Source organism: Myotis nattereri (genome assembly GCF_964212035.1).
Source record: "Myotis nattereri genome assembly, chromosome: 7".
Taxonomy (NCBI): domain Eukaryota; kingdom Metazoa; phylum Chordata; class Mammalia; order Chiroptera; family Vespertilionidae; genus Myotis; species Myotis nattereri.
Window position 1 is genome coordinate 31,864,117 of NC_138082.1, and position 26,499 is coordinate 31,890,615.

Below are 26,499 nucleotides of genomic sequence, written 5' to 3' on the forward strand. Positions count from 1 at the left end.
ATGACGAAACTTCAAAGGTGAGGGTTGAGCCCACTACCCTGTGCCCTCCCTCAGCCCTAGCCCCCTCCTATGCACCTCCCCCATCTGTCCTCTATATAGCCCCCTAAGCCCCATTCCTCTGTGGGCTCCGGGAGTTAAGGACCAGGTGAGGGATGACCAGGGAAATGGTAACTTTGATGTAAAAGAATAGGGTCAGATGACTTGAATTCAGTGCTCAGGGACAGAAAGGCAGGCACCACAGGATAAGCGCCTGGAGGGTGGACCCCGGGGGTGGGGGAATAGAACAGGGTCAGTGCCCCGGCTCCTGGTCACCATGCTGCTGGCTATGCTGCTGCTGCTGCTGCCTCTCCCAGACCCATGGTCTGCCCATGGGCACCCGCTGTACATGCACCTGCCCCCCAGCACCCTGCAAGGTGAGCCTGGGGTGGTCTGAGGGAGCGGCCAAGGAGGGAGGAGCAGAGAGGAAGTGGCTTCCGGACAGAGGAACATGAGCCTGCTACCTGAATTCACAAGGACCTTTGGCTTCTTCTGCCCACTGTGCAGGGAGAAGGGGCGAGGAACCCAGGTGGGAGAGGGAGGGGGAAGATGAGGATGGAAAGGGAAGGGGAGCCAACGAGGGTGTGCATCAGGGAAGTTTAGCAGGGAGGAAAGAGCCTAGAGCATCCCCCTTGGCTCTCTGGGCCTAAAGGTGGGCAATTCAACCACAGTCATTTTGTGTCAATACATCTGAGTTCTGTGATATCTGAATCTTCAGGATACTGTTTTTCCTTCAAGGTTTTTAAGGAAATGCCCTTTTCAAAGATTCCAGCCCAGCCCTAGCCAGTTTGGCTCAGTGGATGGAGCATTGGCCTGTGGACCAAAGGGTCCCAGATTCGATGGTGGTCAAGGGCAGGTACCTTGGTTGCAGGCTCTTCCCTTGCCCGGGCCCTGGTCGGGGCTCATGCAGAAGGTAACCAATCGATGTGTTTCTCTCACATCAATATTTCTGTCTTTCCCACTCTGTTCCACTCTCTCCAAAAATCAATGGAAAAATATGCTCAGGTGAGGATTAAAAAAAAAAAAAGATTCCAGCCCAGTTGAATTACAGAGATATATTGGGCTGAGAATCCAGAACCATTGGCTCTGAGTGCTGGGCCCTGGGGCCTTGGGGCTCTGTTTCCTCCTATTCCACCCCAGCGCTCCGGGAGCCCAGCCTGCTTCCCTGTGGGTCTCCCAAGGCAGAGCTTGGAGCTGGGGCAAGGAGGACAAGCCCGCAGCTCCTCCCCAACCAAGCATGACTGTGCCCCATGTCCCAGCAGCCTTGTCGGCCCAGGGGACAAAGGCATTGCAGGCCGCCCGGAGGAGCGCCCGGTGGGCCGTAAATCTAGTGGCGATGGAGATCCAGCATAGATTGCATGAGTGCCAAAGTTGTGCCAACCGCACCACCCCCTGCACAGGTGAGCTTGCACCAACTAACTACCTGGGACTGTTCTCCTGTCCACCCCACCCCCTCCCTTGACTTGATGCCTCTTGGAGAGGAGACTGAGTGGGGCTGCAACAGGACAAGGCTTATGAAGGTCTAAGAGCAAAGCGCATGCATGCCAGGCTTGGGGCACCCCTTGTGCAAGGGCAGGAGGGAAGGCACAGTGTGAGCTCATTTGGTGAAGAGTGAGTTTGTGGCTGCTGAGACAGGCACTGACTGCTATTGGGGGGAGGGGGGCGCAAGAGAAAGGGAGCCCAGGGGAGAGAGAGGGCTGGGCACAGCTTGGGATAGAGGGAAGGCCAGGAGGATGGCAGGAAAGCTCAAATGGTCTGTTTCTCAGCAGGACCTGGGCACCTCAGGCCTCAAGCCCCCCTGCTCCAAGACCCACCTGAGCCAGGTGAGGCTGAAAAAAGTTCCAAGGGGACAGGGCTGAGAGCAGGTGGGACTCGATGGTGAGAATGCCAGGACTTGTCGCTCCATCTTTGCAGGGCCATGTGGCGAGAGGAGCCCGGGTAAGGTCAATGTGACGCAGGCCGCTGGCCGCATTGTAGGGGGCAGCGCAGCGCAGCCCGGGGCCTGGCCCTGGCTGGTGCGGCTGCGACGCAGCGGGCAGCCTCTGTGTGGCGGCGTCCTCGTGGCGGCGTCCTGGGTGCTCACGGCGGCTCACTGCTTCGCAGGGTACGTCCGGCCCCCAGGCCTCTGACCGGCCCGGGTCACCCCGGATCGTTGGGTGGGCGACACGCGCGAGGGCCGGTCTCTGCTGCTCCCTGGCGGCGGCGGCCCTGCTCCCCAGCTCCCGGCCTCAAGGCGCCCGCGGCTCCCCGCCAGGGCGCGCCTTCAGCCCCCTGGCGGCAGCCGCCTCACCCAGGCTCGCCCTCCCTGCCCCCCGACGGGAAACAGCTGGGCTTGCGGGCTTGCTGGGTGGTGCCCGTGGGCCGGGAGCAGGGCCTCCAGGGAACCTGCGGCTCGCCACGCAGCGCCCCGAACGAGCTTCTGTGGACGGTGACGCTCGCGGAGGGGCCCCGGGGGGAGCAAGCGGAGGAGGTGCCGGTGAACCGCATCTTGTGCCACCCCCAGGTGAGAGGGCAGCCCCGGGCCCTCGGAGCTGGAGCAGCGTCTCCACCGCACACCTCGTTGACCCGCGTCGCCCCTCTCTCCGTAGTTTGACCTGCGGACCTTTCACAACGACCTTGCCCTGGTGCAACTGTGGACGCCCGTGAGCCCGGGAGGGGCGGCGCGCCCCGTGTGTCTGCCCCAGGGACCCCGGGAGCCCGCCGCTGGCACCGCCTGCGCCATCGCAGGCTGGGGGGCCCTTTTCGAAGGTACCGGCAGGGCTGGACCCGCGAGGGTTTGCCCTGGGAGAATAGGGTCTGGGGTGATGAAGCCTGGGGAGTGTGTACCGAATCAGACCTACCCTAGCTGTCTTCGCAAAACACTGCCGGATCTTGCAAAAGCGGAGGAATCAAGGGGGTGCCATGGGAGGGGGGACCCTCAAAACGGAGCCCCTGCCCTCCAGGCTTGAGCCCACTCCTCCGCTTCCCTGTAGATGGGCCTGAGGCTGAGGCGCTGAGGGAGGCCCGCGTGCCCCTGCTCAGCGCAGACACGTGCCGAAGGGCCCTGGGCCCCGGGCTTCGCCCCAGCACCATGCTCTGTGCCGGTTACCTGGCGGGGGGCATCGACTCATGCCAGGTACGAGCCCCAGTTGATGGGAGGGCGCCGGTGGGCCGCTCTCTACTTTCCTTCTGCGGTCAGGCTGTCACTAATTTCTCTGAGCTTCTATGTCCTCGTGGCTGAAATGCGTACAAGAGTGGTAACCCCAGTAGAATCAGAGCTGCCTAATCCTGCGGGTGTAAGGCTGCCAAGTGGGGTCGGAGCGAGGGATCGATGCAGTGCCCTCTCTCTTGGCTCGGGTCCCCGCAGGGCGACTCTGGAGGTCCCCTCACCTGTCCTGAGCCTGACCCCCGCCCCAGAGAGGTCCTGTATGGAATCACCTCCTGGGGGGACGGATGCGGGGAGCCAGGGAAGCCAGGGGTCTACACCCGCGTGGCCGTGTTTAGGGACTGGCTGCAGCAGCAGATGAGCGGTGAGTGCTGGATTCCTATTGTCCCCTCCGCAGAGTCCCGCCCACAGCTCTGGGACGAGCCCGAGCTCATGTCCTCCCCACGTGCCCCCAGCCCCCTTCGGCGTCGGGAAAGCCCCCCTCTGAGGCAGGACTTCGGGACGGGGGCCCAATACGGGGGGAGAGGGGCGGGGGGTGAACAAGCCCCCGCCGCGCCCCACAGCGGCCCCCTCCAGCCGCGAGCCCAGCTGCAGGGAGCTTCTGGCCTGGGAGCCGCCCGAGGAGCCACCGGCGGACGCCACCCCGCCCTGCGCCTTCTATGCCCGCCTGTGCCCAGGACCCAAGGGCGCCTGTGCGTCCCTAGCGCATCAGCAATGCCTGCAGCGTCGACGGCGATGCGGTCAGTCCGGTTCCCCGTGCTGGGCCGGGGAGCAGGGAGCCTCGCCCACGTCTGATCACCAACCGCACCCTTGTCCCGGCCGCAGAGCTGCGCTTGCTGGCGCACACGCTGCTGGAGCTGCTGCGGGGCGCCCAGGAGCTGTTCCGCCCGAGCCCGGGGATGCGGCGCCAGGCCCCGGCCCCGGCCCCGGCTCGCCCCGCTCCGTCGCTCCGGGAGACTCCCAGGCACCGCGCCCGCGAGCAGCGGCTGCACCCAGGTACCCCGAGCCCTGGCAGCCCAGCCCCGGCCCCACCCCTGGGCGGCAGAGGCTTTCCCCTAATCCTGCGTCTTCCCAGGATCCCCGGCTGCAGGGACCGGATTCCCGAAGCGGAGGCCAGAGCAGCGCGGAGACACGCGCGGTAATTACGCCCCCTGCCGACAGTCGCCCGGGGAGTAGGCCGAGAGCTGGCGGAGGCCGGGAGGGGATTCTCCTGGAATCTGCACCGGGAAGCAGTTCCCCCGCGGCAACCAGCAGACCCGCTCTACTCCTCCCCGGAAACAGGGGACTGACCCTTTGGGGCTACTTGTGGCTTTGTGCCCTCATCGGTGTCAGAAAATCGACTTTGTTATCACATAACCTCTCTAAGCCTCAGTTTCCCCATCTGTAGCATGGAGGTGGTCCTGAGGTACTGGTGGGAACCCATGCCAGCTCCATGCTGGTGTCTCTCCTGCAGACTGCCCTGGCCTGGAGCCCCTGTGGCAGAAGTTGGCCACCCTCCAGGACACCCATGCCTGGATCCTTCAGGTCCCCCCAGAGCGCCTGGCCATGGACTTCCAGGAGGTAGTTCTCTAGGCTTCCCAGACTCCTCCACAGTGGCCTCTGACGGCAGACCTGGGTCAGCTCTGGTAGGGGGACAGAACGGGATCCTCCCCAGCAGCAGGGAGGATCTTCACCCCCACAGCCTGGGGGGTCCGAATACAAGAGGAAGGTGGGGGGAGGGCAGCTGTGTGTGAGCTAGGGTACTGGCTGGGTATGAAGGTGTGGTGCAGAGAGGGAAGATGTGAGTAGAGGGGCTTAGGGGTGCCCATGTGAGCAGAAAGTGTGCAGGATTGTGGGGTTGAAAGGAAGGGGGTGGGTTTGGGTGAGAGTTTGGGGGGCCAGGAGGAGGGGACCAAGAGTAGCATTGGAGCCCCTGAGCACCCTCCTCCCTCTGCAGGTCCTGGCTGATCTGAGCTCCAAGACGATAACAGGGCTCTTCCGAGCCTGGGTTCGAGCTGGCTTGGGGGACCAGCATGTGGTCTTCTGGGGCCTGGTGGGCCTGGAGCCAGCCACACTGGCTCGAAGCCTTCCCCGGTTGCTGGCGCAGGCCCTGCAGGCCTTCCGCTTGGCTGCTCAGGCCAAGGCAGAGCCCCAGGGAGCCTGAATGGGCGCAAGGCAGAGCCAGGAGCTGGGGGGGAAGGGGCACCACCCACTGGGCCCTCAGGTTCCTCCAGCCAGACAGCCATGAGCCATGTCTGGACCCCCAGCCTCTGGTTAGGACCTACTGCTCCCAGGGCCTGGGAGAGTTCAGGGAGCACAATGACAAACTGTCACTGCTGCAGTTGCCCAGATGTGTGGGGGTCCTGGGCCCTGGGCCCCACGTGTCTTCCCAGATGTGTCATCAGAAAATCACAGTTGCTTTAATAAATGTTATTTATGATGTACGGAGACAATGCTGGAGCTTCTGTGGGATGGAAACTGGATGGGGGACATCAGCTCTCTGGGAGTGGGGCCCGCGCAGGGCAGGCCCAGCCTCCAGAAGCAGTTGGCAGAAGTCACAAAGACAGGGGACAGGGCTGCTAAGCCCCCATCTGAGCAGACCTGTCTGCCACCCAAGAAATGGCAGCTGATCTGCTTATCACCACTCCCTGATCCGTGGCTGACCAGCATTGTCCACGGTGTCCATTGCCTCCACCCAGCCCTCACCCCCATGGCTAGCTGTGGAGACTCCTAGCCTGGGATCTTTGCCTCATGTCCTTGGGCTTCTGCCCTGTTAGCCAGTTCCTATCCTCACCCCCTCATCACCTGCCCCGGGTTCTCCGCCCTACAGCAGAGCACAGAGGTATCAGATTGCATTTCCGGCTGCCTTTTTCCTCAGCTCCTCCACCCCCACTCTGCACCTGTCCCCTCTGCCACTCACCCACATTCCCCAGCCCAGTGGACAGGAGGAGCAGATGCAAGACCTACTTGGTGAGACAGGATGGAGGGGCCTGTGTTAACGCTGGGACTGCTGGCCACCCTGGTTGTGTGTGGTAAGATTGGACATCATCCCACCCACCCAGCTCCCCCACAGCACAGGGCCCTCCTGCCCCTCCCCCAGCCTCACGGCCCCCGCCCCATTCCCACTGCCATTTCTCCCCGGAGGACTGACCACCAGGGCCCTGCTCCTGGGCCCCTGCCCAGCACCCGTCCTGTCCCCAACTATCCCCAGGCTGCTGGGGTCTAAATGAGGAGGAGCGGCTGATCCGGTACCTGTTTAAGGAGAAGGGCTACAACAAGGAGCTCCGGCCTGTGGCTCACAAAGAGGACAGCGTGGACGTCTCACTGGCCCTCACCCTCTCCAACCTCATTTCTCTGGTGAGTGGCCCCCCCAGGGCTTGGCTGGGGACTAGAGGGCAGGGACAGTTTCCTTGAGGCCTGGCTCTCTCCCGGACTGGGATGGCCACGAGGGAACTCAAGGCCGAGGGCCGGCCTGTAGCAGCTCCTCTCTCTGTGCCCTGTGCTGCGCCCAGACCCTCAGGCTAATACCCCTCCCTTCCAGCTGTCATTCTGGGATGTCCCCCATATCACACCCGAGACACACTTCAGAAGCTTTGTGTCCTCCCTGCTCCCTGGCGTGCCCACCCACTCCTGAGTGTTTGGGGTAGGAGTTTGGTCAGGCCAATTGCCATGGATTCCCCTGGGTGGCAGCCAGGAGGAGATGCCTGGTGAATGCTCGCAGCTGAAAGAATGGTGCAGGGCCCTGGGGACAGCCCTCCTGTTTTCTTACAGAAAGAAGTCGAGGAGACTCTCACCACTAACGTGTGGATCGAGCACGTAAGAACACCCCACGCAGAGCAGGGCTCGGTGAGGTGAAGGGCCTAGGCTCCCCTGTGCCCGCTTCTGCTCGGGAATCCCCAGCCTGCCTCAGACATTTTCCTGAGGGAGACACTGGCTTCTGCCTGCAGAGAAACCCCAGCCGGCTGCCCTTGCCCACCTAGTGCAGCCACCAGCCCAGACAGGGCCTTTGGGCGGATTGGGATTCTTCATCTGTGGGAAATTGTCACAGTATCCTGATTTTATTAGAAAACACCTTCTGCCACCTGCCAGAAGTTCATAACATTGACATACACCTTCTACATCCACAATGGAAATACTGTTCCTTTAGTTGTGTAGTGTGCATCCTACACAGCCCTGCATGACAGACCCGAGTCCCCACTCCATACCCACCTCCCCAAACCTCTTTTGTCACAGCCCTAGACCCTGCCCTGTCTTCCCTCAGGGAAGTTGGGGGGAGTGAAGGGGCCAGGACAATAGCAGAACCCACCTCTGACATTCCTGTCCACCTTCAGGGCTGGACAGACAGCCGGCTGCAGTGGGATGCCAAGGATTTTGGGAACATCAGCATCCTGCGCCTGCCCCCTGACATGGTGTGGCTCCCAGAGATTGTGCTGGAGAACAAGTTGAGCCGCAGCCCTCCCTGGCCTCCCCTCATCACTCGACCCCCTTCCTTAAATACCCTGAGCCTCCCCCTCTAGCCCCAACCTGCCCTCCCGCCTCTGCTTCCCCCAACCCTGCCCTTTGGAAGCTGGCCCATGCTCACTGTGGCCCTTGTCCCTGTCCCCCAGCAATGACGGCTCCTTCAAGATTTCCTACGCCTGCAACGTGCTGATCTATCCGTCAGGCTATGTGTACTGGCTGCCACCTGCCATCTTCCGCTCTTCCTGTCCCATCTCCGTCACTTACTTCCCCTTTGACTGGCAGAACTGCTCCCTCAAGTTCAGGTGCACCCACTGCTCCAACCACCCCTCCCCCCAGGACACCCTGCCAGGGGCCACCTTCAGACAGAGGCTTCTGGTCTGTCCAGATTAGAGTTCCCCTCCTCCACAGTGGCCTCTCTGACCATGGGGCATTTCTCCAGCCAGTGGCTGAGAACCACCCTCTACCACTGCCCTCCCCAGTTCGCTCAAGTACACGGCCAAGGAGATCACCCTGAGCCTGAAGCAGGAGGAAGAAGATGGCCGCTCATACCCGGTGGAGTGGATCATCATCGACCCTGAGGGCTTCACAGGTGCTGGGAGCAGCAGCTGGCGGGTGGGCAGATGGGCAGGCCTCTCAGGACCTCCCCCACAGACACACATACAGTCACACTGGCACCCCCGAGGCGCACGTCTGCGCACCCACACCTGACACACACACTCACATGACACTAATCCAGCACGCTGAGAGGAAACGAAGTGTGGCTGGGGGACTGTGTTCCCAAGGCAGAGACAGAGGAGCACCGTGCCCCACCCCCGCCCCTGCCCAGGCCAGAAGACCCTCTGGGTCTGAGCAGGTCCCTGGGGGTGGATGTGGCTGACAGGTGAGGGGGTGCTTAGTCTTTCTGTCCCTCAGATTTTTTTAATGTATATATATATATATATATTAATTATATATTAATTATTATATATATTGATTATATATATATTAATTATTGATTTCAGAGAGGAAGGGAGAGGGAGAGAGAAATAGAAACATCAATGATGATAGAGAATCACTGATTGGCTGCCTCCTGCGTGCCCCCTACCGGGGATCAAGTCCGCGCAGCCCAGGCATGTGCCCTTGACCAGAATCAAACCTGGGACCTTTCAGTCCACAGGCCAATGTTCTATCCATACAGCCAAACCAGCTAGGGCCAGGCTTAGATCTTTTATGGGGTCACCCCTGTCCATCAGAGGAGACCCACGTCCTGCTGATCCATCACACTTTGGGGGAGGGGGTTCTTACTCTCACTGCCTTGTTATCCCCAAGACTCCATATTTGAGTGAGCCACATATGGCCTTAGCTTTCATGTTTTCCAAAGAGAAAACAAAACAAAAAAACTAATCCCAGAGGAAAATTTCTCCCTTGCAGATGGAAACCTCCATCCCAATCCCCAGGGAAAGACCCACAAACAAAACCTGAGCCCTCCTCTGAATGCCCCCCTCAGAGCCCTGCAGACAGGCCTGGCTGCCCCTGGGGATGGCTCACTCCACCAGCCCCTCATCCTGCCCGGAGGCCCCCCCTTAGCTCCCTTGCCCAGACTGACTCCACGGTGTCCGTGTGCTGCCCTCAGAGAACGGGGAGTGGGAGATAGTGCACCGGCCAGCCAGGATCAACATGGACCCCAGTGCCCCGCTGGACAGTCCCAACCACCAGGACATTACCTTCTACCTCATCATTCGCCGAAAGCCACTCTTCTACATCATCAACATCCTGGTGCCCTGTGTGCTCATCTCCTTCATGATCAACCTGGTCTTCTACCTGCCAGCCGACTGTGAGCCTCTCACCTGGCCTCAGTGCTGGCCCAGCTCCCAGGCTGCCTAGGCAGCCTCTTCCCACCCCCAGGTCACCAGAGCAATGGCCACCTAGCCCAGCCTCTCACTTCCTCCTGGGAGCTCCCTGGGGGTCACCACTGCCCAGGGTCCAGCATGAGGGGCTTGTTGCCAGCCAGAGGGGGGGCTCTTTGACCCTGTCCTACATCTCCCAAATGAATTGGGTCCCTCCTGTGCCCCCTTCTCCCTCTCACTTTCCAAGGACCTAGACTGCCTCTCAGCCAGAGCAGGAGTCAGGTATGTCGTGGTCACCGTGTGTGGCTGTGGGTCTGGCACACAGGAGGCCATCAGTGGTTGAGTCAATGGGGGTGGGGGTCATAGGAGCTCTAGAGAACCAGGGTATGGAGATACGCACCCCCCCTTACCAGTTCTAGAAGGGCACATGTCACCTACACTTACTCGGCTCTGGACTATTTACTAAGAACAGGCACAGCGAGTCCCAGAGACAAATGCCACCCAGCCCTGCCCCTGTTTGAGACAGGGTGAGCGGTGCATTGCACGTAGAAAAAGGGTGCTGGGTCAGGGCCCTGGACCCGTGACCACAGTGGCCACCACATGGTTTGCTCAGGGCCCGGCTAGGAGTTGGGGTGTTACTCTGGTACTGTCTGTGCAGGAGGGACACAGATCTGCGATTTAGGAGGGCTGAGTGGCAGGGCATTGGCCAGTGGTGACAGCTGGTGTTTGAGGTCTTACTCAGGCCCAGGAGGAGTGACCAGCATTTAATATGCTCTCCCACTTGGTCCTCTCAACATCTCACAGTTGAGAAAACTGAGGCACAGAGAGGTTAGGCTACAAACCCAGGGTCACCCAGCCAGTAAGTGTCAGAGCCGGAATTTGATTCCAGTCCCTTTAGCGCCAAAGCCTATTATGCTAATTAGGCCACCATGGTATTGTGAACAATGGTGCGAGGTCCACAGTGGGATCCTCTGGGACCAGCGGTCACGGCTAAGTCCAGGCTCCCTCAGGTGGAGAGAAGACGTCAATGGCAATCTCAGTGTTGCTGGCACAGTCTGTCTTCCTGCTCCTCATCTCCAAGCGGCTGCCGGCCACATCCATAGCCATCCCCCTCATCGGCAAGTATGTAACCCCCTTCCTCCCCACCACACCCCACCTCGCCTCACCCCACCACGCCACGCCATGCCCCACATCACCCTGACATGCCATGCCATGTCCTGCCACACCCTGGATGCTCCAGGCTGAGTGTGTGCCCACAGGTTCCTGCTCTTCGGCATGATACTGGTGGCCATGGTCGTGGTGATCTGTGTCATCGTGCTCAACATCCACTTCCGCACGCCCAGCACCCACGTGCTGTCCGAGGGGGTCAAGAAGGTGAGGGCTGCCAATAGCCCACCCGTCCCCCTACAGGTGTCTGGGCAAAAACACTGAGCTATTTCATGCGGGAGAGGGCTCCCTGCAGTACAAACGCACCAACTGCTGCTACGCACGCCAGCCGGCGTGGACAACTCTCCCAGGTGTACTGTTACCTGTAGGAAGCCAGGCACAAAAGAGCACAGACTGCACAATTTATTTTGCATGAAGTTCAAGGGCAGGCAAAACCAAATGCTAGAGGTAGAAGTCAGGATGGTGGTTCCCTCTGGGGGTGAGAAGGAATTGATGTGGGGAGGCAGAGGGAACCTTTTGGGGATAATGTTTGATAGCTTATCTGGGTGGTGTTTGACACAATTGAGTGCATCTATAAAATTCCACCTGGTACTTCGTGGCAGTCAGAAATGGAGTCACGGGTGTTTGGATGTGTGAAGGTAACCTGTGTTGGTTAATTGGCCTTCCTGTGTCCCCCTGATCTGCCACAGCTTTTCCTAGAGACCCTGCCCAAGTTCCTACACATGTCCGTCCCAGAGGAGGACAGCCCCGGCCCTGGGGCCCTGGTCCGGAGGAGCAGCTCCCTGGGTTACATCTCCAAGGCCGAGGAGTACTTCTCGCTCAAGTCCCGAAGTGACCTCATGTTCGAGAAGCAGTCAGAGCGGCACGGGCTGGCCCGGCGCCTCACCACAGCACGTGGGTCCCGGTGGCTCGGGGTTGGGCCCCAGCGTGGGAGGTGGGGGAGTGGGGGGCGGGCTTCATGCCTGCCTCGGATCTGTCTCCTCAGGCCAGCCGCCTGCAGGCTCTGAGCAGGCCCAGCATGACCTCTTCAGTGAGCTGAAGCCAGCTGTGGAGGGGGCCAACTTCATCGTCAACCATATGAGGGATCAGAACAACTACAACGAGGTGAGTGGCCGCAGGGCCGCATGCACAGGTGTTCACGTTGTGTGCTGGTCAAGGGTAGCCTCTCTCAAGGGGCCACCGTTCCCCTCAGAGACGCATGCCCACTTAGATGAAGAAGTTGACAATGGATGCAAAACCCAGGCCCCCCAGAGACGGGAGGCCCCTGCCTAGAACCCCATCACAGCTCATTGGGCCAGGCACACACTCAGGGGTACACACAGGCACATGTCTTCACATTCTGGGCATCCTTTCGGGTCCCTTCTTTCTCCCAGCTGCCAATTTCTGGCACACACTCATTTTCTCTCCCTGCTCAATTCCAAGCCTGATACTACAGACACAGCCAGACATTTAAAAGGCAGCCTTCTATGGTTGTTTCATATAACACAACTTTCTAAAATTTTCTCTTGAGAAAAGGGTGCCATGTTCCAGTTCCCATGGGGGCTACCAGCAGCACTGAGTGGCTGGGATGAAGACTGTGGCCCCACTTTTAGTCTCCTGGACTGACAGAATGACCAACCTGCCTGTGGCCAGAGTAGGGCCTGGGCCTTGGGGACATGCAGAAGGCCCCCCTCTGCTGTGAGCCCGAGGTGGCTCCCACTGACACCCGTCTGTCACTGGGCCCCAGCTTGGGGCATGGGCCTGTGGTCTGCGGGCCCTCCTCATCCTACTGTCTCTGCCCCCCTCCCTGTCCCCAGGAGAAGGACTGCTGGAACCGGATAGCCCGCACAGTAGACCAACTCTGCCTGTTTGTGGTGACGCCCATCATGGTGGTGGGCACGGCTTGGATCTTCCTGCAGGGGGCCTACAACCAGCCCCCATCCCAGCCTTTCCCCGGGGACCCCTTCTCCTACCTGGAGCAAGACAAGCGTTTCATCTAAAGGGCTTCCCTGCCTGGGTTGGCCCAGCTCCCCGGGCAGCTTCGGTGGGGCTTTGTGCCTGAAAGGGATGGGCCTTCAGGGGTGGCAGTAGCTGTGTGGACTCGGGTGCCTGAGAAAGGACAAGCTCCTCTTAGGGAGGCGACTCCTGGCCCTGAGACTTGAGCCAAGGTGGTTCTGCACGGCTGAGGTGGAGATGAGCTGTGCCTCCTGAGACAAGGAAAGGCGAAGCCCCACTCCTCAATAAAGACAGGAGCCACTGAGAAGGTCTGAGAGTGGACACTGGCTGGTGGGTGGGTCAGGACGACTTTTGGGGAGATAGGAGCCTGACTCAAGGGCCAGGGAAAATGTCATTCAGGCTGGCCTTTTGGGACCCTTCTGTGAGAAAGACAGTGGCCTCTTCTTGCCTCCCCTTCCTCTAGGTGGGGGTAGAGCAGGTGGGCTCCTGTGCCCTCACTTCCTGGTTCCTACAGCTGTCAACCCCTCAGCCTTGGCTTCTGAGGCCCCCCAGAGCCTCCTTTTCCAGACCCCTTAGGGAAGGAGGTTTTGGGCAGAGGTGGGAGCACCAATGTTTCAGAATGTCCTTCCCAGTTTTTTCTGCTTTGGCCATTCTGTCTGGGTCCCTGTGGGGAGCTGAGGACTCGGGTAGGAGAATTGGACCCAGCAGCTACAGAGGCCAGAGGTCAGCCCATCAACCTCAGCTCACATGAGCTACCCTAGGGCCCCAGATCTCAGCCCTCCCCCAGAGTATCCCCTTATGGTCACCTATTCCTCTCCTCTAAAGTAGGGTTGCCTGGCAAAACTAAAAAATTATTCATATTTATCTGAAATTCAAATTTAACTGTGCATTTTATATATTTACTAGAGGCCCGGTGCACGAAATTCGTGCATGGGGCAAGGGGGGTCTCTCAGCCCAGCCTGCACCCTCTCCAATCTGGAACATTCCCCCTCACAATTCGGGACTGCTGGCTCCTAACCATTCGCCTGCCTGCCTGTCTGATTGCCCCTAACCGCTTCTGCCTGCCAGCCTGATCGCCCCCGACTGCCCTCCCCTGCCAACCTGGTCGCCCCCAACTGCCCTCCCCTGCTGGCCATCTTGTGATGACATGAGGGTGTCGTGTGAGGGCACGAGGACCACCTAGGCTTTTATTAGTATAGATTTGCTAAATCTGGCAACTTTACCCCAAAGGGAACTTCCATCAATCTTATCCTAAGGGCCAAAGGCTGAAACTGGAAGAGCTGGAGGAGGTTCTGTGAGGTACCCCACCTCCAGGACGGCCCCAGTGATCCCCACCTCCTGTCTTTATACCCCCATGTAGCGCCATACCAGGGTTGGTCTGGGTGACCCATAGAATGAGGCAGGAGTGATGGCATGTCACTTCCGAGGTTAGGTTATAGAAGACATCAAAGTGCCCCACCTTGCCCTGCTCTTGTCCCGCTCCTTCACTCCCACTCCCACTCTCACTCCCACTCTCACTCCCACTCTCACTCCCACTCTCACTCCCACTCCCACTCTCACTCCCACTCCCACTCTCACTCCCACTCCCACTCTCACTCCCACTCTCACTCCCACTCCCACTCTCACTCCCACTCCCACTCTCACTCCCACTCTCACTCCCACTCTCACTCCCACTCCCACTCTCACTCCCACTCCCACTCCCACTCCCACTCCCACTCTCACTCCCACTCCCACTCCCACTCCCACTCCCACTCTCACTCCCACTCTCACTCCCACTCTCACTCCCACTCTCACATGGGGAAAGCAGGAGGCATGATGAGCACCCTATGGAGAGGCACACGGCAAGGAACTGAGGCCTCCTGCCAACGGCCGGCCACTGGGTGAACTTGGAAGTGGGTCCTCCAGCCCCAGCAGGACCTTGGACAAGATCACACGCCCCACGCCAACCCCGAGCCAGAGCCACCCAGCGGAGGTGCTCCTGGTTCCTGACCCCCAGAAGCTGTGGGAGACAATAAAAGTTTGTTGCTTTAAGAGACAAAGCTTTGCGTAGTTTGGAGCTGTGGGACCTTGGACGAGCTACTCCTTGTGTCTCAGCTTTAGTTTTCTCATCTGCAAAATACGCATAAAATAAGACCCGTTCACGGGATGTTGTGAAAATGAGAATTGCTACATGTGTCCCACAAATTAAGAGGTGGTTGTTTATCTCGTTTCTCATTGGGGGGCCTCAGTCACCAAGGATGGACCCCTCTTGTGAGGCCTCCTACATCCAAGCCTGGTGTGGTGACTGAGAACTGGAGCAGGTGCCGATGGCCCTATTACTCACCTCCTGAGGTCCAGGCTTCAGGTCTTCACAGCTCACCCCATTTCCCTCAGAAGGTGTCTACAGCCTCGTGAGCTCAGCTGTATAGAAGGTGACATGTTTAGTTTTTCAATGGAACTGAGGGAAAATACCAAAACTGACCCTACTTCTGCCTTCCAATATAAATCATCTACAAATTCAAGGTACACATTTTTAATTCCCTTTGAATAGGGAAACTAGCTTGGACTTACACCTGTCGATGAGCAGGAAACCAGTCCCTGGAATAGTCCCCCACTTTGGTCCACCAACTCCCAGAGGGTCCCTATTTCAAACAAAAGAGAAGGGGCCTGGATTAGATTCCTCGGCCAGTCGTTGCTTCTCTCTGCCACACGATGGTGCTGTTGGCAGCGGGTCTTACACATCACAATCAACAGGTGAATCAGTGGTGTCAGGCCTAGCTCAGGTAGCTGTGAGCCTTCCAGAAAAGACAACTCCAAATGCCACACCCAATCCAAACTGCCTGTTGTACAGGTTCCCAGAGCCACAGAGGGTCCCCCAACAGCACCCACTCCCCCAGCACTCCAGCTCCAGGTGCTGTCAGGACTGGTCCACTCTCTGGGTGGCATGGAACTCTATCATCTTCCCCCCATAGGAAGTCACACCCACAGGGGCCAGCTGTCTATGAAGCCAGAGCTGTCCCTACACATCTCCCCAGGCCAGCTGGGCTACCCACTCCATTAGGAATACACCGAACTGCAAGGAACAGAAAACCCCAAGAGTCATGGCTTAAAGAAGTAAGGTTTCCTCTTTCTCACATAATAAGAATCTCAGGGCCGTGGTTGCATCGTTGCTTCAGCTGTCCCACAAAGCTCTCAGTTGCCCCAGGTTGCAAGCTGACTGCCACAGCTCCGCACTGCCCATCTGTGTTCAAGGCAGGAAAGGGGCCAGCCATTTCTGACCCCTTTTATCAGGAAGCAAAAGCTTCCCTGAAGCCTCTCAGCCAACTTCTGCAGACATACCATTAGTTATCACATGGCCACTCGTAGCTACAAAGGAGCCTGGGAAATGAACATTTCACTTTTCCGGCCTCTAGAGTAGAAGGTGGTGATGGAGTAGTTGTTAGACAATAAATGACGCCTACAGAAGATTTTCTCTTGATGGGTCCAAGACCTTCCCTTTAACCCCTCCAGGCCAGAAACTGCCACTCCTCAAAGGCAATGTACCCTCCTGAGAACCAAGGAGACTTCTCAGCCACTCTCTCAGAGCAGAGAGGAGAAAACAGGAGTTTAAAACTTCATACATAGGGAGGTGGCATAATTCAAAGCAGAGGGAACCCAGTCTCCATCTTCTCCCTTTTCCCTCCCTCCCAAACACTGTGGGGATAGAAGAAGGCAAAGTGAAAAATGCTGAAGCATCAGTTGAACCACTTGTGCCTAGACCTATGCCTGGGAGGGTGGTGTCGGGAAAGGAAGAGAGATAGGTGGCCAGCTGTCCATGAAGCCAGGCCATGAGCAGAAGTCATGAATGATCTTTGGCAAAGTGTGGTTTTAGAGGGAAGAGCTATTGCTCTGCAAAATGGGTGAGGCAATTGAGTCTGGGGGCACCAGAGGGCAGAGTGGGAAGAGGGGGCATTGGTTTTGTAAACTCCAGAGAAAGTAGCCCTAGGTGCATGGGGAGATCAAAGCTTGGGGTGGGGGTGCTGTCAAGGAAAATCACGTGTGGGGCCCAGAGCAGGACTGAATGCAAGGAGGGCAGCCGAGCCACCCACATAACACAGAACAAGCAGATGTCCAGGGAGGCAGCTGCTACCACTTCCGCCTCCCCTCCTCCAAGTCCTTGTGAGGGCAGGAGGAGCTGTGGCCCTGCTACGGGGGCTGGGATCTGAGCCAGCCTCTCATTTGGATCGCCAAGGACAGGGCACGTCAGATGACTTCCGGTTTACTGACACACATTGAAAAGCCACAGACTGCCCTACCTGGTTTGGCTCAGTGGATAGAGCACTGGCCTGCAGACTGAAAGGTCCTGGGTTCAATTCCAGTCAAGGGCACATGCCTGGGTTGTGGGCTCAATCCCCAGAATGGGGCAACCAATCGATGGTTCTCTCTCCTCATTGATGTTTCTATCTCTCCCTCTCCCTTGCTCTCTGAAACCAATAAAAAATATTTTTTTAAAAAGGAAAAGCCACAGACATCATTCATTTGTGGGGTGGGGACATGTTCTCAAATGGTGCTTTCCTCCAGACCTCAGAGGCATCTGCCACCCTGCCCCCTGAGGTGCTGATGGGTGGGTGGCATGAAGGGGAAACTGAATTTTCTGCCTTGCCCATGAACTGGGACACGCTGACCTGTCTGCTTGGAATAGATGGTCAGAAGACAGGTGGCCTGAGCCTGTGTTACAGCCATCGGCTTCCAGATCAGCTTCGCCCCACCCTTCCCGTGACCACAAACCATGAAGTGGATGGAGCTTCTTTTCCAGCCCTTCTAGGTTCCCTTATCCGACTCTCAGGGGGCACAACTTCTTGTCCCATGGACTGTGAGCTTCTGCGAGCAGCTCCCATGTATCCCGAGCCCCCCAAGCCTAGAGCTGTGCCTACCATAAGTCTACAGATGATTTAATAAATACTGAGGAACCCCTATTGAAGGCCTGTACTATTCACAAGAGCCCCAAGTTTCAGATCTTTCTCAGCCCTCCTTCCTACAAAGCTTACCAGGCTGGGACCCATGCCTCAGAGACAGGAAGGATCCTGACCTGACACCCTGATTTGTGTTAAGGTGTCAGAGCCTGGGGCACATCCTGCATTTTTCTTGTAGGCGTTGTGCCTTCTGGTGTCTTGGCCCAGTGGAGTGATCCATTAAGATGTCAGGCTGGTGGGAGAGGTTTGGGGTCCTCAGCCATGTCATAGAGAAAGTCGGGTACAAAACATGCCTAACCAAAAGTCTTCACACTTCCCCAAATCCTGACATGCTGGAGGTAGCAGGAGCAGGGACTCTTCCTAAGCACTCTGCCTTCTCTCCCACACCCACGAGGCCCTGGCTGCATCCTCAGCTCCCCCGCTGGACATGAATCTGGGACAACTGAGCCTGAGGGGGGATGGAGGCTGGACCATCTCTGTTGGGACTGACGGGCCCCTCTGTCCCCTCCCCAACCCAGGTAACCCGAGCCTGGCATTTTGTCCATCCTAGAACAGCTGACAGTGCTGTGGTCAGACAGCTGTGGGGCTGGGCCAGCCTGGCCGGGTGACTGGGGTGGGAGTGTGGGCTGTTACATGAGACCAGAGTCTGCATCTCTCGGCCTCAGACCTGGGAGCTGCCGTCCCACTCCTGTCCCCTCGGAGAGCTGTGACACCATGCACGGGGGTCAGGGGCAGCTGTTCCTCCTGCCGCTGCTGGCTATCTGCCTGGGTGTGGACACAGGGGCATGGGGCCTGGGGAAGACCGGAGCAGGGGACCAAGGCCTCAGGAGACAGAGGGACTGGAGGGCTATTGGCGCCTGCCCCCAACCCAGCTCTCTGCCTTTCCATGTCACATCCTCTCATGGCCTTTCCCTCTTTCTGCCCCGAAGTTCCTGCGCCCAGGCTTACCGCTGTCTGTTTCAGGAGCCCAGGGCCGGAACCAGGAGGAGCGTCTGCTGGCCGACCTGATGCACAGCTACAACCCCCACCTGCGGCCTGCTGAGCGGGATGCGGACGTGGTCAACGTGAGCCTGAAGCTCACCCTCACCAACCTCATCTCCCTGGTGAGTCACGGGCTTGTAGGGTGACAGGGAGGAGGGACCAGGGACCTGCTAGGGAGAGGAAGGTGCTAGAACACTCCCATGGAGACTGCCCAAGAGGCTGGGGTCCTTGGGGGACCCAGCAATGGCCTGTAGGGACAAGTATCTGGGGAGGACAATTTTGGGGGCTTATATCTCGGTCTGTACCCCCAGAATGAGCGAGAGGAGGCCCTCACCACCAATGTCTGGATAGAGATGGTAAGAGATCACCTCTCACCCTCTTTCCTCTCACAGGGCCCCCCACTATGGGGCCCCAAGGCCCTCAGAGCTGCCCTCCTCCCTTCCCTGCCTCTTCTGTGCCCGCTGGGCTGGGCTCCTGTTCCTGGGGTGTGGCACAACAGATAGCAGGGCCTGGCAAACCCCCCTCTCCCTGCAGCAGTGGTGCGACTATCGCCTTCGCTGGGACCCGCAGGACTACGAAGGCCTGTGGGTGCTGAGGGTGCCGTCCACCATGGTGTGGCGGCCAGATGTCGTGCTGGAGAACAAGTGAGGAGGGCACGTGGGCTAGGGTTGGGGGACAAAGGACACAGAACCGGCCTAGCAGGACAAGGGGGGTCTGGGAAGAAAGAGGTGGCAGAGGATGCAGACTAGGGGCCTGCAGAGGCACAGACCACTAGGCAGAGCGGGTGCGGGAGCCCAGCCCAGCCAGAGCTGCTTGCAGAACTGGCTCCATCACTGCTGGGCCACTCCCTCCCCTCTAACGTGGGGACAAGGACGGCTCCTATGGAAGCTGTCGAGCGCCAACCAGACGGGAAAAGCGCTGTACTCAATCCTGGCTCTTTGCAGGAGATGAACAGATGCTAGTGGCTATCATGACCACTTCGGAAGAGAGCGGGAGAAGTGGCAGTGATGGGATGGGGGGCCTGGGGGGCCTGGGTGGGTGGGGGTGGCAGGGAGGTGCTCGGGAAGGTGGTGGTTCCTGTGGCCAGGTGCGGACCAGGCAGGGCGTGGCCCACAGGAGGGGTTGGTGTCCCCAGGCGGAGGGGTGGCGCCGGGTGCGGGTCTCAGCAGCCTCGTGGCCTGACCTGCCCACAGCGTGGACGGCGTGTTCGAGGTGGCCCTCTACTGCAACGTGCTCGTGTCGCCTGACGGCTGCGTCTACTGGCTGCCGCCTGCCATCTTCCGCTCCTCCTGCCCTGTCTCTGTCACCTACTTTCCCTTCGACTGGCAGAACTGCTCCCTCATCTTCCAGTGAGGCCATTTATTGGGGCGAGGGGGGGCCTTAGGGAGCTGCCCTAAGAGGGGCCCTGGCCAGGTCGGGGACATGAGGCTTCTGGCCTGGGGTCTGGCTCCATCTCTCTGGGGCTCTGTGCACATTAAGATCCAGACACCTATGTCCTTCCCTCCTAAGCCCCAGGCCCCTCGTTCATCCTCCTTCACTGCCTCAGTTTCCCCTCTTGTGCCCCAAGGGGAGAAATGAATATCTGGCATGGGTGGGTCAGAAGGCATACACATGCTACAACATACATGATGCACACACATGTGCCACCACCTGCAAGACCATTACGCCCGACAGCCCAGGGGAGAGGTGGGGCTGCCTCAATTTTCTCATCTGTACATGTGGGAGGGGGTCTGGGGGACGGTCTCCTGTAGTTTAGAGGAGCAGTCTTTCCACAGGAAGACCCTGCAGGGAGACCCTCCTCAGTAAACAGACCAGACAGGTATGGACGGGGTTTTCTCTGTTCTGCCCTTTGGCAACTTCTGCCCAGGAGGCAGTGGAGGAGCAGAACACAGTAACCCAGGGCCCTTGGACACCAGGTGACCACACTAAGCCGCAGCCTCCTGTCCCTTCAACTCAGGTTTCTCCAGGGCCCCAAAGAGCCCCAGGGCCCCTCATCCTGTTGCCAGGGTTTTGTGGAGAACTCAGAGATTATTGACTGCACTTTTTCTTTTTTATCCTCACCCGAGGATATGCTTATTGACCTTTAGAGAGGAAGGGAGGGAGCGAGAGAGGGAAGGCGGGAGGGAGGGAAGCACTGATGTGAGAGAGGACATTGATCAGTTGCCTTCTGTATGTGCCCAAATCAGGGATCGAACCCCGCAACCCAGGTATGTACTCCAATCAGGAATCGAACACACAACTTTTCCGTATATGAGATGACGCTCCAACCAACTGAGCCACACCAGCCAGGGCTGGCTGCACTTTTTGAGGCAAAACTGCCCACAGATGACTATACCGTATACCTCACAGCTGAGTCTGTACACACCCAGCTTCACCTTGCCTCCCTCCCCGCCCCCCAGGTCCCAGACCTACAGCACCAATGAGATCAATTTGCAGCTGAGCCAGGAAGATGGTCAGACCATCGAGTGGATTTTCATCGACCCCGAGGCCTTCACAGGTGACTCCACCAGGGCCCTTGCTGGACCTGGCTGTGGGGATAAGGCTGGGCCAGGATCAAGTCCCTCCCATGCAGCTCAAGATGAAACTAAGCGAACCATAAAATGGGTTTTTAAAGGCCTACAACGTTCTGATTTTCCTCATGATAATGACTCCCATTTTGGAGGGAGGGGGATTAAGTGTCCGATTTCCCTCACTGTTTCTGCCCCTTGATGGCAATTCTACGGGCACGAGAGTGCTGCAGGGGTCTGCCCAGCCCATGGCTGTGCCCACCCGGCCTGCCACCCACAGAGAACGGAGAGTGGGCCATCCGGCATCGGCCGGCCAAGATGTTCCTGGATGCCGCGGCCCCGGCAGAGGAGGCAGGCCACCAGAAGGTGGTCTTCTACCTGCTCATCCAGCGCAAGCCCCTCTTCTATGTCATCAACATCATCGCACCCTGTGTACTCATCTCCTCCGTCGCCATTCTCATCTACTTCCTTCCTGCCAAGGGTACCTGGAGCCTTTGGGGGCGGGGGGGGGGGGAGGGGGTGGCATTGGCCCGGGCCAGACGGGACAGCTGGCAGGGCAAAGAGTGGCACCACGACCCAGGACTAGGGCAGTGCGCTCCTTGTGGGGCGGGGGGAGTGCCCCACAGCAGGGAGACAGAGACCTGCTCTGAGAGCCTCTTGGTCACCCCCAGCGGGTGGCCAGAAGTGTACCGTTGCCATCAACGTGCTCCTGGCCCAGACTGTCTTCCTCTTCCTCGTGGCTAAGAAGGTGCCGGAGACCTCCCAGGCAGTGCCACTCATCAGCAAGTAAGGCTGGTCCTCCCACCTGCCGCCCACCTCCTCCCCCTCCCTTCTTGGGAACGGCCCTCCTGCCACCCTCCCAATGCCAGCCCCTCACCCAAGGGATCTGGGGGGGCAGCCGCTATGGGTGGGGTTGGCATCTGGGTATGTAGTGCTGAAGGGCCAGCCCCGCCTCCTGCCCACCCCACCCCATCCCGGCAGGTACCTGACCTTCCTCCTGGTGGTGACCATCCTCATTGTTGTGAATGCTGTGGTCGTGCTCAACGTGTCCTTGCGGTCCCCCCACACACACTCCATGGCCCGAGGGGTCCGAAAGGCAAGGTCCCTCCCTGCCCCTTCCAGCACCTTCCTGCTCCATCCACTGACATGCACCTTCCTTGGCACCCCTGTCCCTGTGCATGTTCCTCATGTGCCATATTCAGCAGCAAATCCGGTCTGTGTGTATTTGGAAGCACGTGCCCAAATGAGTTAATAACAATATTGACTATCGAGTGCTCACCTAGGGGCAGACATATCACACACGCTGACTTACCTCTGGCGAAACCTCTGTGCAGTGGGTATTAGTGTCATCTCCATTTTCCAGATGAGGAAATGAGGCACAGAGAGGTTAAGTGCTTACCTAAGGTCACACAGGTAGACAGTGGAGGAGACAGGATTCTGACCAGGCAGTCTGGCTCCAGAGCTTGTGTGACCTGCAGCCCACCCGCAGCCATCAGCTGGGGCCCTTGTCACAAATGTAGATTCCCAGGGCCCCTGCCACATCCTGGGCCAGAATAGTAGGGGTGGGGCCCAGGAACCTGTTTGGGACAAGTGCCCTGGTGATTCTGATGTGCACAAGAGTGCGGGGACCCGGCCTCAAAATGCCCAGGACAGAAGAGCCGAGCTGTATCAGGGCCAAGCCACTCTGCCCCTCATGTGCTGCCTCCTGGCCTCCAGCAGCATGAGCCCTTTGTGCCAACCTGCATTTTCTGCTGCAAAGCCCAGCGTGGCTGCCACGCTAACACCCAGAACATCCCTCCCCCCCCCCCGCCCCCCCGCAGGTGTTCCTGAGGCTCTTGCCTCAGCTGCTGCGGATGCACATGCGCCCGCTGGCCACAGCCGCGGTGCAGGATGCCCAGTCCAGGCTCCAGAATGGCTCCTCCTCAGGGTGGTCAACCTCAGGTGGGGAGGAGGCGGCCCTCTGCCTGCCTCGCAGTGAGCTCCTCTTCCGGCAGCGGCGGCGCAATGGGCTGGTGAGGGCGGCGCTGGAGAAACTAGGTGAGGCAGAGGATGTGACTCTGGGCACAGTCCTCCCCATGGACTCCAGCCATGGGAGGCTGTCTGCTGGCCAAAGCACCAGGCACTGCAGATGCGTGCTGGGCAAGTGTACCGATGGGGCAGGGAGGGGCTGGGGTCCCTAAGGAGAGGCCACCTTCTCTGCCTGTTTTTCCTCCATTCTACTCACAAACCTGACCCTCTCATCTCATCAGAGAAAGGCCCGGAGCCAGGGCAGAGCCAGGTGTTGTGTGGCAGCCTGAAGCAGGCGGCCCCAGCCATCCAGGCCTGTGTGGAAGCCTGCAATTTCATTGCCCGTGCACAACACCAGCGGAATCACTTTGACAGTGTAAGCCAGTCTGGGAGTGGGAGGTTGCTGTGAGTACCTGGTGAGGGGCTGGGACCTGACATGGGGGCAGGATGAATGGGGTGACCATGGTAGGGCAATGGGATGGAAAACGTAGAGTTGGGATTGGGAAGGAGGGAGGACATCAGGGCGAGGGGACCATGGAAGAAGCCAGGTGGAAACTTGGAAGTAGGTTAGAAGGGCCCAAGGAAATGGAGAATGGAGGCCTGCTGGAAGGCCAAGGACGGTTCAGGATCCAGGGCAGGCTTTGTGCCCCCGCTGGTCATCCCACACTCTGCCTCCACCCTCAGGGGAACAAGGAGTGGTTCTTAGTGGGCCGTGTGCTGGACCGTGTCTGCTTCCTGGCCATGCTCTCCCTCTTTGTCTGTGGCACTGCCGGCATCTTCCTCGTGGCGCACTACAACCGGGTGCCCGCCCTGCCATTCCCTGGAGACCCTCACCCCTACCTGCCCTCGCCTGACTGAGTCAACCAATTGCTGGTAACCATTCAGAGAATTACCACCTGTGTCCTTCTGCTGAGGTCATGGAAGCATCCTTCAGGGCCGTGGAAGCCAAACAGCCCTGAGAAAAGCTGGAGAAATAAAGAGACAGAGCTGGAGTCTTGGAGTGGTTGAGGATGGGCTGTGGGCAGGGTGTGCTGTGGGGGGGCCAGTGGCAAAGCATTATCAACTCTCAGAATTTTTGAAGTCCTAACGACTCCATTTTGCATGATGCCCCCAACTAAGTAAGGTCCTATCTCTCCAAGCCTCCCTTTCTTTTGATGAGTTCCCTACAAGCTGTTGAAAGAGGGAAGTCAAGAGAAATGTGAAGAATGGAAGCCAATGATCTCTCAAAAGAAGATGGCAGCTCACCCCAGCTGCCATCTCCTTCCGCTGCCTTACTGCACCCACTACTCATCTGCACCAGTGATTTTTCTATTCATATGCATTTTTTTGCCATTGATCACAACATATTTCATGAGTTTTATTATCTTTTCCCATTGTTAAGAGCTCCTCACAGCTTCATGAAAAAGCAAGTCACTATATCCCTAATGTTTCAGATGGGCAAATTGGAGCCGAGTAAGAGTGGCTTCCCAGAACACTGGTTGCTTTATGGTTTGGAGTCCAGCATTCCCAACTCTGACCCAATCTTAGACACTGAGAAAGATCCCACAGCCTGGAAAACAGACCCCTCCCCGCTTCTCTTCTCAAAGGGCAGGGAATTTGCACTGGTCCCGCAAAAATGGTTAAGGAAGAGCTAGGTAGGGAGGCTGGGAGGTAACAGGGAATTGCTGGGCTCTGCCTTCAGGGAGGAGACCCTGACCAGCCTCCCTTGACCCCACTTAGGAAACAAGAGGACTAGCTGACATCTTCCTGGGAGAGGCAAGGCCACGCTTTGAGAGTACAGACGGGGCGCGAGTTCGGTGATAAGAGGGTACACTTAAGCATGTCATTTGTGCTTCCTGAGCCTCTGTTGCCTCATCTCTAACTGTGGGCTCAGGTATGAGTTTAGGATCATTACAGGATCAAAGGTGCGGGTGAAGGTGATTAAAAAATGTGTAAGTGCCACATAAAGCCCTGACAACGCAACATTGTTGGGGGTGGGAAGAGGATCCCGGAAATAACCCCCTCTACCAACTACAGGGTTGCTGGCTTTGGGGCTCAATCACCATTTCCTTTACTCCAGTGTGTGCGTGTGTGCACCCGCTATGTTTGGAGCAGAGACTAAATCCAGGAGGCAATTTGATGATGGTGGAACCGGCTCCGGTCCCTGTAAGCCTTGCTAGACTCGTCACCTGGGATGAGTCTCCCAACTTCACTGACAGCTCCAGGGCTTCAGGGGCGGAGGTGAGCTCTGTAGCTCCTGGCCCCAGTAAGCAATGGTTAACAATAACTGCCACTTATTCAGGGTCACTTTGCCTAGCGCCTGAATTGATTATCGTGTTCAATCCACACGGCAACCTGAAGAGGCGGGTCCTATAGCATCGCCGGTAACAAAGAGGGAAAAGGGGAGGTTGAGTGCGGGATCGCTCAGCCCGCTCTTGGGGGTGGGGTCGGGATCTGTGCCCAACCGAGTGCAGAGCTCGCGCCGTCGCGCTGCGGCGCGATCTCCCTCCCGGAGCCTCGGGAGGGGTCAGCGCGCGCCGCCTTGGGCGGGGAGCGATTCCTCCGAGCCACGGGGCGGGCGGCCGCCAGGGACCCGTCAGACCTCCGCAGCCGGTGCCGTCCCCGAGCCCGAGCACGTCCGCGCAGCCGCCCTGGGCTGGCGTCCCGGGATATCCGCCCCCCACCGGGCCCGCGAGCCTACGTTCCGCGGCTCCCCGCGCAACCGGAAGTGGCCGGGCCCTAGGCGGAGGGACCGGGCGGAGCGGAAGTCACTCCGTGAGGCAGTGGCGACAGCGAGAGGATGAACAACAAGTTCGACGCGTGAGTGGCGTGCGGCCGCCTCCCGGGGCCCCTTCCCCCAACCGTTCCCCGCACCCGTCCCCGCCGCGCCTGGCGGCGGCGCCCGCTCCACGGCGCCGGGCTCCCTCCCGGGAGCGGGCTGCGGGTGGAGCCCGCCCAGGCGGCCGGTGGGAAGGCGGGGTGCAAGGGTTCCGGGGACCCCAAGGCAGTCCGGACCGGGGGCGAGGCGCTGGGGACGGGAGGGGGGTGGTTGTGCCGCCCGGAAGGAGGTTTTCGGACGCCGCGCCCCGGCGGGTGCGGGTTGCCAGCGGCGTGGAGGAGTAGGGGTGCTTCCTCAGCCGGCTGCTCTGAATTTCCGAATCCAGCTTTCCTCCTCTGGCCTGGGCAGGTCGCCTCTCCCGAGTCGGCTTCTCCTCTGCACAGTGGGAAGGTCACAGCCCGTGCCTCGAGTTGTGCGGATGCGCTGAGGTAACGTGGCTGCTGCGCTCGGCACCGTGGCTGCTCAGTTAAACGGAGTTCTCGTCGCCTTCCTGGGACTCCTTCCTGCTTCCTTTCTCCTCCCCCTCCTTTCCCTCCCCACACTCTCGGTTTCTTGCCCAGCGGGTGTATTTGCCCCGGCCCCTTCCGGACTTCTGTTTGTACCCCATCGGATTCCTAGTTCCAGCCACAAACTGGAGATGCAGAAAGGAAATGCAAAGTAATTTTCCATATTTCCCGGCAGCGATTGTACCTTTAGGGAGATTTTG

At 58.8% G+C, this 26,499-nt stretch overlaps 4 protein-coding genes across 7 annotated transcripts in view; all 4 read left to right on the forward strand.

Moving 5' to 3' along the window:
• Positions 1-307: 307 nt before the first annotated feature.
• On the forward strand, positions 308-5,604 carry PRSS56 (serine protease 56; the record flags this gene model as incomplete). Of its 2 annotated transcripts, none has more annotated exons than XM_081095962.1 (13): positions 308-413; positions 1,299-1,406; positions 1,806-1,859; positions 1,951-2,140; positions 2,440-2,539; positions 2,625-2,784; positions 3,009-3,151; positions 3,383-3,545; positions 3,745-3,921; positions 4,007-4,177; positions 4,257-4,319; positions 4,635-4,741; positions 5,118-5,604. In XM_081095962.1, the coding sequence occupies 13 exons, from the start codon at positions 314-316 to the stop codon at positions 5,322-5,324; spliced, it is 1,743 nt and encodes a 580-aa protein (XP_080952088.1). In that variant the 3' UTR covers positions 5,325-5,604. The 2 variants fall into 2 exon arrangements, with proteins under 2 accessions (XP_080952088.1, XP_080952087.1); XM_081095961.1 differs by having other exon boundaries at positions 314-413; positions 1,299-1,409; positions 1,803-1,859.
• Positions 5,605-6,140: 536 nt separating this feature from the next.
• CHRND (cholinergic receptor nicotinic delta subunit) lies at positions 6,141-12,842 on the forward strand (the record flags this gene model as incomplete). Its single annotated transcript, XM_081096048.1, has 12 exons — positions 6,141-6,192; positions 6,363-6,517; positions 6,932-6,976; positions 7,492-7,601; positions 7,768-7,923; positions 8,101-8,210; positions 9,234-9,434; positions 10,458-10,569; positions 10,707-10,821; positions 11,304-11,508; positions 11,600-11,718; positions 12,411-12,842. The coding sequence occupies 12 exons, from the start codon at positions 6,141-6,143 to the stop codon at positions 12,591-12,593; spliced, it is 1,563 nt and encodes a 520-aa protein (XP_080952174.1). The 3' UTR covers positions 12,594-12,842.
• A 5,352-nt stretch (positions 12,843-18,194) lies between these two features.
• CHRNG (cholinergic receptor nicotinic gamma subunit) lies at positions 18,195-23,833 on the forward strand (the record flags this gene model as incomplete). Its single annotated transcript, XM_081096012.1, has 12 exons — positions 18,195-18,249; positions 18,444-18,583; positions 18,773-18,817; positions 18,996-19,105; positions 19,655-19,810; positions 20,861-20,958; positions 21,249-21,449; positions 21,640-21,754; positions 21,950-22,064; positions 22,789-23,005; positions 23,218-23,351; positions 23,660-23,833. The coding sequence occupies 12 exons, from the start codon at positions 18,195-18,197 to the stop codon at positions 23,831-23,833; spliced, it is 1,560 nt and encodes a 519-aa protein (XP_080952138.1).
• Positions 23,834-25,468: 1,635 nt separating this feature from the next.
• The window catches only part of EIF4E2 (eukaryotic translation initiation factor 4E family member 2), a 32,566-nt gene continuing 31,535 nt past the window's right edge, over positions 25,469-26,499 (forward strand). The window contains exon 1 of one of the 3 annotated variants that reach the window (XM_081096260.1): positions 25,469-25,774. In XM_081096260.1, the coding sequence (XP_080952386.1) occupies positions 25,755-25,774 (20 nt within the window). In that variant the 5' untranslated portion in view covers positions 25,469-25,754. The remainder of the gene's footprint in view (positions 25,775-26,499) is intronic. The other 2 variants (XM_081096262.1, XM_081096261.1) reach the window with 2 other exon arrangements.